Consider the following 14,924-nt stretch of genomic DNA (forward strand, 5'->3'; position numbering starts at 1 on the left):
GAAGATTTTAAACTTGCTACAATCTACTCTAGCAGAGTTCACAATGCTCATTGTTGAACCTGTATCTATCAAGCACTTGTACAGTTTATTATTAATGGTAAGATTAGCAAAGATTTTGTTTCCGAGGCCTAATTAATAAAAAAACTCTGGTTCAATATTATGAACCTCCTCGTTTACTGAATTAGACCCGGGTGATGGGTCATTTCTATTTTGGTTTGATCTTCTATGGGTCATGGTACCTATCTCCATAGGTTTAGGTGGTGATCGCCTAACCTGGTCAGAACGATTCCAGGAATGTTGTCTATGTTGAGTAGGATTATTATTACTTCTAAACCCAGAATCTCGGAAGTTATTTAGTCGAGAATTTTGTCGATCTTGCCAAAAATGTCCCGAGCTACGTCTGTATTGATTTGATTCTACCCTATTTGGTCTACCAAAATTTGAATTGTATTGTCCATGATTATCGGATTGTTTCTGTCTGTTGTCCTGTTTGTTATGGTGTTTCCTATAGTCCTGACTGTTATAATTCTTTCTTTCCTGATATAGTGTTTCTCGGTCTAAATTATCTTGATCGTAGCCCACATACGAGTATAAAATTTCTTTTACTTCATGTAAATCAAACAAATTTCTTATATCACGTGACAAATTTCCACTAACTATTTGCTTAATTCTATTCACTAATAACGCGTAGAAAGTTTGGCGAGTTTCCGCTGTATTCGATTCATAAGTGGCGAATGTATTGATTTCTTCTATAATATATTCAATTTTAGATTTAAGATCGGAGATAGAACATACTTTGAGTTGCGTTATTCTTTTCGAAAGGTCCTTGTAGTTCGTAGATGGTCGAAAATGTTGTTTGAGTAAATTTCTAGCCGACTCCCAGTTTTCCGGACGATTATTTAACAAAAGTTCCTTTGCCGCTCCTGTAATTTTTATGTTATTAATTACCTGCCAGGCTTCTTCCCGTGATTCCTCATCAATAGCACTAAGATGACCACCAACGGTTGTTAGAAACTGCGTTAGCTGCTTCCTGTCTCCCGAAAACTCTTTTATGTAGGCAATTTGTTTTATTATTGTTTCTGCTCGATTTGGCCGTTGCAAATTAGCTAAATTCTCCAAAGCTGCTATCAATCGTTGCGCTAATACGTTATCCATTTCGGCTTGAAGGATGCGTCGATGGTAAATAGCTAGTCTGTCTCTACGTTGAGTCTTGAGGTGAGTCTATTTCACTGCACTTTTATATTAGATTTTTTTTTTTATTGCTAGGATTCCAAACCAGCCTCAGAATGTGTTTTAAGACGGATTTATGCTTGTTACTCCGCCTCCTAGCTTTGTATTTATTTTAGTTAATATATTTTTTTTTTTTTTATATTATTAAACGAATCGCGACACTTGATTTTTTTAGTTAAAACAACTTTGTTTCTAAAAAATTGCGCCGGTTCTTGAACGAATTTAAAGCACGTAACTTCGCGTATCACTGGATCCTGCTCGATGCATGGATCCTACCGACTGCGCCACTAAAATTAATAACACTTGAAGTTATTAATTTAATATATTTTATTGATCTTCATCCTCTCACAGTTCCAACTAGACTCCTGCTTTTATTATCTTACTGCTACCTTAATACCTACGATGCTCGCTCGTTTGTGCATCCGTTATGCAGGTGCACTTAATAATGTTTGCAATGTTTCGGAATTAACTGTAAATGGGAGATAAGCGACCCAAGCGGATATTTAACCTATAAAGCGCTTTTGCCAATATGAATAGGATGATTTATAAAATGCGAAAATGAAGACAATCTTGAATTTAAAGAATATCAACATGGTTTTCCTTTATAAGAATATAGTCACTTGGTGGAAATCAATTTTATTCACAAATTTTATTAGAAGAAATGGAAAGCTTAAGGAACACTGACGGAAATGTCCGTTATGATTTGCTTCTGTTTCTTTACATTTACACTGTAGTGTTCAATGTGAATAGTGCATCGTGTTTCCAAGTGTTTCATCTCAGAATTTCTGTTAAATTTAAACGGGCGTTTATTTGAAAATGGGATTGAATAGTCTTAGGTGGTAAGTACCTCTACCTGCATGAATATACTAACAACCGCGTTTGAATTGTTTATCTTAAAAACGCGCCGTCCGGTTTGATTCTGGGTAGGAATCGTTAGTTAGTGTACATTTCGCGCCACTGTTGTGCAGCAGTTTTTTAATTTATTAGTTAGCTGATTATACATATCTTATATATCTGTCTGTCTGTCTTTTTTTTTTTTGAGGAGGTGGAAATCTTCAAAAGACACTGGTCTGGACACACCAGCGTGTGGGATTTTTACCCACTAAAACCACCCTCGATTCCCTCCCTGCCCCGCGGAACCACCATAAGGTATTAAATCACGGGGCAGAGTCAGCTCACTCTAGCTTAATCCTATTTCTTCTATACGCGGCGCACGTGACCGCATTTTTCTCCTTTCCTCTGCCTTTCGCAATTTATTTTGAATAGATGCGATCATGGAGTTGACCGCATCCCAATTCTTTTGATGTGCTAGCATTGTCGCCACCAGATTTTCTGGTACCAGCACCTTTCCTCCTTTCTTCCACAAATCTTGGACAGTGGAAGAATACATGCTCTGGGTCCTCTGGGACTCCATCACAATTTGGACAATCGGGTGAGGTCTCCAATTTAAACCTGTGAAGGTATTGGAGATATCCTCCATGTCCCGTGAAAAACTGGGTGAGATTATAATTAATCTCACCGTGTCGTCTCTCCAACCACTCCTTGATGGCAGGAATCAGCCTGTGAGTCCACCGACCCGTTCCCGATCGTTCCCACCGCTCTTGCCATCTTTTTATGGATCTCTCCCTCTCAGCGTTCTTCGTCTGTAATAAGGGAGAGATTTACTTCGCATGGTATATATTCGCCATTTCATCTCATCAAGATGTCAATCGGCATTATTCCAGAAATGGCGAATGCTGCATCATCTGAGACAGTCCTAAAGGCAGAGCATACCCTCAGAGGTGTCCTCCTGTAGACTGCATTCAGTTTGCTAGTATTAACTGACATCCGCAACGCCTCGCTCCAAACTGGGGTCGCATAGAGCATGATTGAGGTCACCACCCTGGCTATAAGCAACCTAAGCCCTCCCACGTTCGGCATCATCCTCGCCAGGGCCATACTAGCAGTGGGTGATTTATCACAAACATACTGTACGTGTTGCTTATAGCTGAGCTTCCTGTCTATCACCACCCCCACGTATTTGATGGTCGGCTTGGAAGTGATGATATGATTCCCGATTCTAACACAGGCGTAATTTCTCTTCCGGTGCTTCGTGATGAGTACCGCTTCTGTTTTTTCCTCCGCAAGCGTCAGACCAGAGATTTCTAACCAACATTTGACAGCACTGTTTGCCTCGCTTGAGTATAACTCAGCACCTTCGAGATTCTTTGTGTGTGTGTGTGTTCTGTGGCTTCCTCCAGAAGGGGAAGAGCCTCCTTTCAGTTAAATAACTATCGATAATAGCAGCTAGATAGGCGGGAATACCAACCTTCCCTAAAGATTTCCGTATTAGATTGCAATTAGCCGATTTGAAAGGCCGCCTTGGCTCTCAACAACCGGGAGTAATCTATTATAGATTACCCGCTCTAACATTTTCCCCACCGTATCCAAAAGACATATGGGTCGGTATGACGATGGTTCACCTGGAGGCTTAGGCAGAAGTACCAACTTCTGTCGCTTCCATGCCGCTGGAAAAATTCCCTCGGACATGCACGCTTCGAACAACTCAGCGAACATGTCTGGCCTGGATTTCACGGCAAGCTTAAGGGCCTTATTCAGTACTCCGTCCAAGCCCGGCGCTTCATTGTCTCCTATTCTACCGCAGATCTCCAGCAGCTCGTCTCTGGTTACTGGCGGGATTACCGTCACATTCAGAGGTGGTTGGAATGTGTTGGTGCTCGCCTTTTGCGGCGGGAATAACCTCTGGATGATTTTCAGCAAGAGGCTGGGACACGTGATCTGCGGAGATGAACGGCCTCTGAATCGTCCCATCACGATTACATAAGCTCTCCCCCACGGGTTTACGTTCGCTTCTGAGCAGAGCTTAAAGCATTTCCTCTTGCTTCGCTGGATGGCGAGCTTGAGGGTTTCGCGGGCTGCCTTGTGTGCGCACTCTTTCTGCCCTTGATCGACTCTACCTACCGCCCTCTGAGCAGCTCTTCTGGCTCGGTGGCAGACTGAGCGAAGACCGGTCAGTTCATCATTCCACCAGTAGTTTGGTCTTCTACGGGGGAATGAACACCATCTAGACATGGACGCGTCACATGCTTTGGCGATGCATTGAGCCAGATGGACGGCTCTTTCCGTAGAGGCGCCTGCTTTATCAGGTTGGTCTAACCACACCTCTATGAAGGTCCGCTCATCCAAAGATTTCGCAGACCAGCCTGAAATCTTTTTCGGTTTCGGGCATGATAGCCCTTTGCCCTGAGGCTCGACACATGTCTCAAAGAAGATTGCCTGGTGATCGCTGTGGGTGTAGCGTTCGCTGACGTACCAGGACATACCACGAGCCAGCAAAGGGCTGACAAAGATCAGGTCTACAACCGAGCCTGATCCAAAACTATGTCCATCTGCGCAAAAGCTTCTAATAAACTGCGCCCCCTAGCATTTGATTCCCTACTACCCCACTCTAGGGCTCAAGCATTGAAATCACCAGCAATCACCTTTGGAATTTATTGATGTTAACTAATATTTAATTTTAAAGTATTTGCTCCTCACGATGCCCCATTCGAATACCTCAAAACGAAACCAAGAACTTCGCAAATGCGCAAAACACTACCTGAGTACTTTTTGTGATTCTTCGATTCTCTAGTTTGCTTGTTTTATTTTGGTTCTGTTTCGAATGAGTGAATCTTTGATTCAGCAGCAATCAGACAAATGAATACTCAATATTCATTGTATATCTTATTCGATAATTAGAATATGATTTATTAGTACAGTGAATACAGCCGTTTTTGAGTGTATTCATGCAGGTCTCTAGTAAGTAACTATAAAATTTTGCTTCTTTAAACCTTCATAACAGAACTCGTAGTTCCTAGGAATCATTTACACCAAATTTGTAAATCACGAGGATTGTGACTACATAATTCGTAAAGTGTGTTTCGATAATCGCAAGTGGTAAGTAGCTATACGACTTTGCTTCTTTAAACCTTCATAACAGAATTTTTAATTTCCAGGAATAATTTGAAGCAAATTGAAAAAGTTCAATTTTGAGTGCGTGTTTCGAGTTTGGTTGAATTTGATATAGTGTAAGATTTTCATTTTTATACATACTTCAACGTTTATTATTATACTTCTATCACACAGATTGACAGAGAAATGGCAGACGTAGCATGCAACGGCTGCAGGTGGTCCCAGGCGGAATTCTTTTTAAAATTCGCGAATTCTGAGAACGAGTCAATGAAATTTTTAAGGGCTCATGGAGTGATTCTGAAGGAGTTGAAGTGCCTCAAATGCGATGCTGACCTGAAGGTTGGCAAAGACTCTTTCTGGCGTTGCCAAAAAACGATAACTTTTTATGAAGGTAAGATGAAGTTTCAAAAGAAATGTAATTTTAAGCAGAGCGTAAGGAAATATACGTTCTTTGAGAATTAAAAATGGAGCATCGAACGCATTTGCAGATATACAATGTATTACATAACAATTAATTCTCCCAAATTTTCATTTTTATTGCAAGAATTCGACGCAAGCTCGCATACAATCGTTGATTGGAATAACTTCCTTCGAGAAGTCCTTTTGGAAGGGGCATTCCAAAAGACATGCAAAGAAAAATTAGATAAGGTCGGAAAAACGGTTAAAATCGATGAGGCAAAACTGGGGAAAAGGAAATATAATCGGGGCCGTATTATTGAGGGTCAGTGGATTTTTGGGGCGGTAGAGAGGGAAACGAAAAAGATTTTTGTTGTTGACGTCCCGGACAGGACGCATGAAACCTTCGATAATAGTTGAAAGGATAGAAAAAGGAACAAAGATTATATCGGCTTGTTGGCCGTCCTATTCCCGGCTTGAAGAATATGGTTTCATCTACGAGACGGTGAATCACTCCAAAAACTTTATTGATTCTCAATCTGGTGCGGACACCCAAAATATCGAGAGGAATTGGAGGGAGTTACGGTCAAAAATTCCTAAATATGGCGGAAAAAAGAATCACTATGCCGGTTATTTAGCTGAATATTTGTTTTTGAGAGCTTACCCGGTTATGCGGGACAGAGTACATGAACTGTTCCAAGCAATCGGGCAGCTGTACAGTCTTTCCAATCAAACTGGAAGTGTCTGTGGGGAGATAGAGATAGTGGGGGAAGATATTGGTGGACCGAATGAAGAAGAGGAAGAGTATGAGGAGGTAGAAATATATTAAGACGAGTGATGTGAATGATGTAATTGTTATTTTTGTTTTTGTATTATTGAAAATTTTGTTTGGTTTAATTTTAAAATATGTTTAGTTATAGTTATATTTATTCATAGTTACATATAGTCATAGTCATACGTAGTTATAGTTGTATTTAGTCATAGTTATGTCTTCTTCTTTTTCTTCAGCCTTTGTCCCGTTCACAAGCGGGGTCGGCACGTCGTGATCGGTTTCGCCATTTGGTTCTATCAAAAGCTTGATCTGCATGCAATCGCGAGGGCTTTTAAATCCCCAAGCCACCATTGTTTCGGGCAGGCTTTTGGTCTGTTACCATCGACTTCGATGTTCATAGTTATATGTATGTAATTAGTTATATACAGGGTGTCCCGTTCATGATGGTAGAAATTTTAATGGTGGATAGTACCACTTGTTTGGGGAGAATTGGTTCATGAAATAGTTTGATGAACAGATGGTCCAACTGTTGTCCATATTCCAACAGTTTTTCCATCGCTTGCCGCAGACAGAAAATCTGATCTGTTGCTGATTTGCCTGGAGTGAAGCCTCTTTGGTATGGGCCAATGATGTTCTGGGCGTATGGGGCTATCCGGCCTAGCAAGATAGTGGAGAATATCTTATAGATGGTACTCAGCAACGTGATACCTCTGTAATTGCTGCACTGTGTGATATCTCCCTTTTTATGTATGAGACAGATAATGCCTCGTTGCCAATCGTCAGGCATTGATTCGCTGTCCCATACCTTGAGCACAAGTTGATGAACCACTTGGTGTAACTGATCGCCTCCATATTTAACCAATTCAGCTGTAATTCCATCGGCTCCTGGCGACTTATGATTTTTTAGCCGATGAATTGCACGGATTGTTTCTCCTAAACTTGGTGGTGGCAGTATTTGTCCGTCGTCTTCAGTTGGCGGGACCTCCAACTCGCCGATGTTCTGGTTGTTCAGTAGCTCATCTGTCGGAAATCAGATTTCCTTCTTTGCCTCGGCAGGATGAGCATTGAGATGTATAAGGCTCCATCCTGCTGACTTGTTGGTAAAACTTCCGCGCCTGGTGCGGTTGCTCCGTGTACTTTTCTAGCTCACAGACTTGTTGGTTCTGCCAGGCTTCCTCTTTCTGTCTGTGAAGTCGCTTCTCTGCTCGACGGAGTTCGCGATAAATCTCTGCCCGTGCCCGCGTTCTTTGAGAATGCAATATTACTCGGTATGCGGCATTCTTCGGTTCCGTTGCTAGCTTACATTTATCGTCAAACCAGCCGTTCCGACTCCTTTTGCGACTGGGGCCAAGTATGTTTGTGGCCGTATCCATGATAACGTTCTTCAGGTGATTGTGAAGATTATTTGTTGATGTTTCATCTCCAGGTCCCCTGTTGACTGCAGTTATTGCGGCATTCATTTCCCTCTTATACGTGGTCAATTTGGTTGAACGTAGTCCCGTCTGAAGAGGCCCATGTATGTTTGTGGACCGCTTTCCGCGCAAACCAGGTACTTCCAATAACCATTTCGTGTGACCCTGCTAATTGAATAATCCGCAGTCCGTTATCATTTGTTTTTTCGTGTAAGATATGGGAGCCAACGTATCGCCTGAGTACGGGCTCCTTCCCTACTTGGCTGTTAAAATCCCCAAGTATGATTTTAATATCATATCTGGGACAGGCTTCGAGGGTTCGTTCTACTGCCTCGTAGAAGGTATCCTTCTTCGACTCTGCAATCTCCTCTGTAGGGGCGTGAACGTTAATCAGGCTTATATTTTTAAACTTGTCTCGCAAGCGCAGAGTGCATAGCCGTTCACTTATGTTTTCAAAGCCGATAACAGCAGGTTTCATTTTTTGGCTGACTAAGAAACCTACTCCGAGCACATGGTTTACTGGATGACCGCTATAATATATGGTATACCGGCTGTTCTGCAGGAAACCATCTCTTGTAACGCTGTTATATCAGCCAAATCAGGTGAGAAAGAAAATTTTCCATCAAATCATATTACCTGCAATTATATAAGGTATTTGCTAAATAATTCAAAAACCCAAATGAAACCGACATACAACGCACTCGTGGTTCTGGCCTTCGCGAGGTGCCAACGGCACGCAGCTATTATAACGTCGTTTGTTCGACTTCCTTTAACTTGCGACGATCCATCTATTTCGTGTCAAAGTGTCAAGATCAAGACGAGAGATCTGGAAAATAAAACGGAAATGAATCCAATGAATTGGAGAACAAATGGCCTGACAAGTTGGCGACTCCATTCTTGTTGCTAATTCATTTCTGTCAATGCGGATGGTCCTAGATGGGTAGTTTTGTTATCAACAAACAAAAGGGCAAGTGAGCCATTTTTGGAAAAAAAATGCTGACTGTGAAAAGTAACCTAAGCGAACCCAGCTAATATATCAGATAAGCAATAACCTGAACCACATTTCTACTACATGTCATGTCAACGCAGCTAATATATCAAATGAGCAATACCCGTGACCACATTTCTATTACATGTCATGTCACCGGTTAGGCCGAATATATCCATATGTTAGAATTACACTTTTCGTCCAGCCGCCGTTTTGTAAGGATCGTGATATTTTTTGTTTTGTTTTGCTTTAACAAGTTTTTAGTGGTGTACTTATAGCTTCCAGTGTCCTTTTCCTTTTTGGTGGTTCGAGATCTGACAGCGTCATTCAACACATAAATTATCAACTCCAATATTGTTGTAAATGGTTTCTGTCAATGCAGATGACCCTACATGGGTAGTTTTTCTTATCAACAAACAAAAGGGCAAGTCAGCCAGTTCTTTTCTCAACGTGCCGGCAATAAGTGGAAGCGGCTGTTTTCAGTGGCTGTCATAATGTCCCAACATCTGCCTTGAATATGCCCCAATAGAAGAAGCGGATACAAAGACCAGGTCGGTATCGCCGCTCCATTTCGTGCCTCCAAAATGTCGAAACCCATAGTTTCAGGCCTATCAAAAGGCTCCTAAGAAGAAAGGGATGCACAAATAATCGCCTACAGCGAAAGCATCCTTACAAAGCCCTTCCCAGTGTTAGCTGACGAGATTTTCCGCCCAGATGAAACCAGCAAAAGTCTGAATGACACTGTGCAGTACCTCTATAATAGGACAATATCACAATAATAATTCTCAACAAACTATTGGCGATTTAACTTGGGAAATAATTCGCACCCAGACGTGTTTTTGCGAATATTTAAAGGGGTGCTTTCCACCTGTTGCCTCTTTCAGTCACGTTGCTTCCAGCGTACAGTTGAGGCAGCGTCTAATGAGTTCCTTCAGCCCTGGATGAAGTCGTTAGTCCTTCGTTTTGAATGCTTGTGTTCTATCTATGCCCCAAACGACGGGTTCGTGAACCAAAAAAACCTAGGAGTAAATTGCTTTGTAGATTTGGGCCGTAGTATCGCTGACGGATCCGCCATCGTCGGATTTCTAGTCTCTCCCAAATTGAGATCTTCTGCACTTTGTTTTCTGGTTGGCTTCGCCGTAGGCACTAAAAGCAAGCTTTGCATTGAGTCCGCAAGCAGATTTATCTATAGAGGGGCATGACTGCGGTGAAGCATCCAAAATCCACGCCTCGGCAGTGAAATGATTCATCAAATCTGCGACTTCTTACCACTTAGAGAGTTCAAATCCCTACTTTCCGTATTCATGTTTGGACACCCTTAGTGTAGTAGTAAATTACTACAGGCTCCCCCACCACGACGAGGTGGTCTCCGAGGAGGAGAAATAACACATAACCGACTATTGGAAACGAGAGTCAAAGCGATCTTCAAATTAAATCAAAATCGTGAGAGCTATTTAGAAGAACGAGAAATAATACCCCTTAAGCACTATAAAGCTAAGAGACATAAAACAGTACCCCGCTATAGAGAAGAAAAATTTGATGAAGACCTACCCACTTACGCTGGTAAAAAGAGATAAAAAGTAAACTATCGATTCCGGGAAATTGACAACCTGTTATTAATGCTGGCCAGTATATAGGTGACGTGCCTTCACCCTACCTTGATAAGTTAAACGCAGAAATAAACGGACATTAATTAATGACACAGATACTCAAATAGTGGTTGGTAGTAACGGACGAAAACGACAGCCAAGCCGTTAGACATATGCCAATATGATGGTTGTTGATTCCAACGATCACAACACTATTGTAATTCTAAATGTTCAAATCCAACTAAACGAAAAATTCAAAACGAAAGTAGTGATATTATAGAGACAATCCAAAACGAACAGAGATAATTAGCAAGTGTAGTAATTGAGTAGCATAGATTAAATTAAATGAAATACAAATCATACAGGACAATATCACGTCTTCTAAACTAAATTTGATATCACAGAATATATTAAAAATGATATAAACATAAACAATTGAGAGTAATTAGAAGGCAGTGTAGCACTTACCCTGTTCAATATCAAGAATTATGTACCTTTTTGCAATTAAGATTCCTACTATATCAATATTGTAATACTGCCATTATTTCTTGGGAAATCTTTACCAAATCATAATCATATACAGTTAAAATTTGAAGAATACATCATTGGCAAACATAGTCAAACTGTTTGAGATGAACTTAAGAATTTGAAAATAAATAATAAAATAAATGGAAAAGATATTTTATTGAAGAAACTTAAAGTAATCAATGATATCGCGTAACACGAGGACGGTTTCGAAGCTAATGGCGAAACTTATTTCGAATGCTGCGAATGTTTTAGAACTCGCCACAGGTGTGCGGGCGGGCGAGAAGAGTGCCATGAGTTGGAGGCAGAATGACAGGAGAAAAATAATTGCCGATTCGGCCTCTAACTTTTCCGCGGTGACAGGTGCAGCTTGAATTACGAATTGTTAGACTTGTCGTTCGTTTGCAGTCATTAAAATAGTTTTAAATTACTAGCTATAAGGCTTATGGTTAAGTAAAAAACGTATTAATAAAATTTAGTACGAAACTAAAATGTCACCACTATCGACCACATGTGTACAAAAAGCCTGAGAATGCCGCGATCACGTCATCAACACATGTAATGCGGCTGAATACAAAGCAGTTCGAAAGGATGTGCAATAACGTCATCAACACAGTTCGAAAGGATGTGCAATAAACTTAAGTGCTGATAGTTACAGATTGGATACAAACGGATTATAGTAACCGGTCGTCGCCGCTAGGTCGAGAATTTAAAACAGGCTCGCGAAGTGTCCCTTGACGTTTGCATCTGCCCGCGATTATTATTCGTCGGTTGCCAATTGCACTTCGTGTTGGTGCTTCAAAACATTGAGACAAAATGCCAAATCAGCTAAGAAAGAAAATTTTCCATCAAATCGTATTACATGCAATTATATAAAGTATTTCCTACATAATTAAAATACCCAAATGAAAACGACACACAGCGCGCCCGTCGCCGTGGCCTTAGCGAGGCACCAACGACACGCAGCTATTATAACGTCGTTTGTTCGACATCCCTTAACTTGCGACGATTCATCTATTTCGGGTCAAAGTGTCAATTTAACACTTCTCTGGGAGAAAACTTACTCCTGCAATTAATTGAGCGAGCTCCCTAAAAGGATTTTCAACATGTCATGGCATTTAAGTCGCAATGCTCATTTGGAAGTGCGCAGCAAACACCCGCAAGCGAACTGAGCGATGTTTCATCGAGCTCGTCCACGACCGCTTATGACTTTCTATACTCAGAAAGCAATTAGTAGTGATTTTAAAATTGCGAATTCTCAGGAATGAAACAACATATTGATTTGCGTTTTTGTTTATTTTGGATATAACGAATGAAACCAAAATAAAAAAATTATCCGATTGTTGTTGTTATACACAGGGTCGTATTTGATGTAGACGTTCCTCTGTTTTGAGACTTGCTCCAAATTCTCCGGCGTTTTTGACCAAACCGTCAACCCGAGGAACAAAGTATAAATGTAGTTTTGTTTGGAACACATGTAATTAATCCCCAACTAGAACTAAGGAAATTGATTAAAAAATAGGATTTTACCACCTTCAATAAATTAAATTTCAGAATTATACTAATTTTTTTAATTTACACATCGGAAAAAGACTTGATGTCAACCAATGGAAATTTTAGTTCGCCATAATGACAAGTGTTGCGATCACTTTAATAAAATAGTCGTTAACATCATCATCAACGGCGCAAAAACCGGTATCCGGTCTAGGCCTGCCTTAATAAGGAACTCCAGACATTTCGGTTTTGCGCCGAGGTCGACCAATTCGATATCCCTAAAAGCTGTCTGGCGTCCTGACCTACGCCAACGCTCCATCTTAGGCAGGGTCTGCCTTGTCTTCTTTTTCTACCATAGATATTGCTCTTATAGACTTTCGGGGTGGGATCATCGTCATCCATACGGATTAAGTGACCCGCCCACCGTAACCTATTGAGCCGGATTTTATCCACAACCGGACGGTCATGGTATCGCTCATAGATTTCGTCATTGTGTAGGCTGCGGAATCGTCCATGCTCATGTAGGGGGCCAAAAATTCTTCGGAGGATTCTTCTCTCGAACGCGGCCAAGAGTTCGCAATTCTTCTTGCTAAGAACCCAAGTTTCCGAGGAACACATGAGGACTGGCAAGATCATAGTCTTATACAGTAAGAGTTTTGACCCTATGGTGAGACGTTCCAAGCGGAGCAGTCTTTATAAGCTGAAATAGGCTCTGTTGGCTGACAACAACCGTGCGCGGATTTCATCATCGTAGCCGTTATCGGTTGTGATTTTCGACCCTAGATAGGAGAAATTGTCAACGGTCTCAAAGTTGTATTCTCCTATCCTTATTCTTCTTCGTGTTTGACCAGTACGGTTTGATGCTGTTGGTTGATTCGTCTTCGGTGCTGACGTTGCCACCACATATTTTGTCTTGCTTTCATTGATGTGCAGCCCAATGGCCGCCTGCTCGATCTGGATGAAGGCAGTTTGTACGTTTCGGGTGGTTCTTCCATGATGTCGATATCGTCAGCATAGGCCAGTAGTTGGGTGGACTTGAAGAGGATCGTACCTCTTGCATTTACCTCAGTATCATGGATCACTTTCTCGAGGGCCAGGTTAAAGAGGACGCATGATAGGGCATCCCCTTGTCGTAGACCGTTGTTGATGTCGAATGATCTTGAGAGTGATCCTGCTGCTTTTATCTGGCCTCGCACATTGGTCAGGGTCAGGCTAGTCAGTCTTATTAATTTCGTCGGGATACCGAATTCTCTGATGGCCGTGTACAGTTTCACCCTGGCTATGCAATCAAAGGCGACTTTAAAGTCGATGAACAGATGGTGCAACTGTTGTCCATATTCCAACAGTTTTTCCATCGCTTGCCGCAGACAGAAAATCTGATCTGTTGCTGATTTGCCTGGAGTGAAGCCTCTTTGGTATGGGCCAATGATGTTCTGGGCGTATGGGGCTATCCGGCCTAGCAAGATAGTGGAGAATATCTTATAGATGGTACTCAGCAACGTGATACCTCTGTAATTGCTGCACTGTGTGATATCTCCCTTTTTATGTATGAGACAGATAATGCCTCGTTGTCAATCGTCAGGCATTGATTCGCTGTCCCACACCTTGAGCACAAGTTGATGAACCACTTGGTGTAACTGATCGCCTCCATATTTAACCAATTCGGCTGTAATTCCATCGGCTCCTGGCGACTTATGATTTTTTAGCCGATGAATTGCAGGGACTGTTTCTCCTAAACTTGGTGGTGGCAGTATTTGTTCGTCGTCTTCAGTTGGCGGGACCTCCAACTCGCCGATGTTCTGGTTGTTCAGTAGTTCATCAAAGTACTCAACCCATCGCTCTAATATGCCCACTCTGTCGCAAATCAGATTTTCCTCTTTGTCTCGGCAGGATGAGCATCGAGGTTTATAAGGCTTCATCTTGCTGACTTGTTGGTAAAACTTCCGCGCCTGGTGCGATTGCTCCCTGTACTTTTCTAGCTCACAGACTTGTTGTCGCTTCTCCACTCGACGGAGTTCGCGATAAATCTCTGCGCGTGCCCGCGTTCTTTGAGAATGCAACATTACTCAGCCCATTTTGTCGGACATCAGATTGTCTCAAGATGAGCATCGAGGTGTGTAAGACTTCATCGTGCCGACTTGTTAATAAAACTTGTACGCCTGGTGCAATTGCTCCCTGTACTTTTCGAGTTCACAGACCTGTTGGTTCTCCCAGGCTTCCTTTTTCCGTCTGTACACTGCAGTGCTCGCTTCTCCGTTCCCCGGAGCTCGCGATAAGTGTCTGCGCGTGCCCGAGTTCTTTGAGAATGCAATATTACTCGGTATGCAGCATTCTTCCGTTCCGTTGCTAACTTACATTCACCGTCAAATCAGCCGTTCCGACTCCCTTTGCGACTGGGGCCAAGTATGTTTGTGGCCGTATCCATGATAATGTTCTTCAGGTGATTGTGAAGATTATTTGTTGATGCTTCATCTCCAGGTCCTCTGTTGACTGCAGTTATTGCGGCATTCATTTCCCTCTTATAGGTGTCGCGGAGGGTTGTGTTGTGGATGGCTGCAGTGTTCACT

General features: G+C 41.9%; 1 protein-coding gene across 3 annotated transcripts in view; it reads left to right on the forward strand.

Annotated features, from left to right (window-relative positions):
• Positions 1–4,649: 4,649 nt before the first annotated feature.
• LOC119652354 overlaps positions 4,650–14,924 on the forward strand; it is a 42,046-nt gene continuing 31,771 nt past the window's right edge. Inside the window, exons 1-4 of one of the 3 annotated variants that reach the window (XR_005249533.1) lie at positions 4,650–5,028; positions 5,081–5,166; positions 5,226–5,297; positions 5,356–6,683. Coding sequence is in view for 2 of the 3 variants with exons in the window: in XM_038056434.1 (XP_037912362.1) it covers positions 5,368–5,572 (205 nt within the window). In the remaining variant the exon portion in view is untranslated. Of the gene's footprint in view, positions 5,298–5,355; positions 6,684–14,924 lie in introns of those variants that run through there. The other 2 variants (XM_038056434.1, XM_038056436.1) reach the window with 2 other exon arrangements.

This window comes from Hermetia illucens, chromosome 3 (assembly GCF_905115235.1).
Source record: "Hermetia illucens chromosome 3, iHerIll2.2.curated.20191125, whole genome shotgun sequence".
NCBI lineage: Eukaryota > Metazoa > Arthropoda > Insecta > Diptera > Stratiomyidae > Hermetia > Hermetia illucens.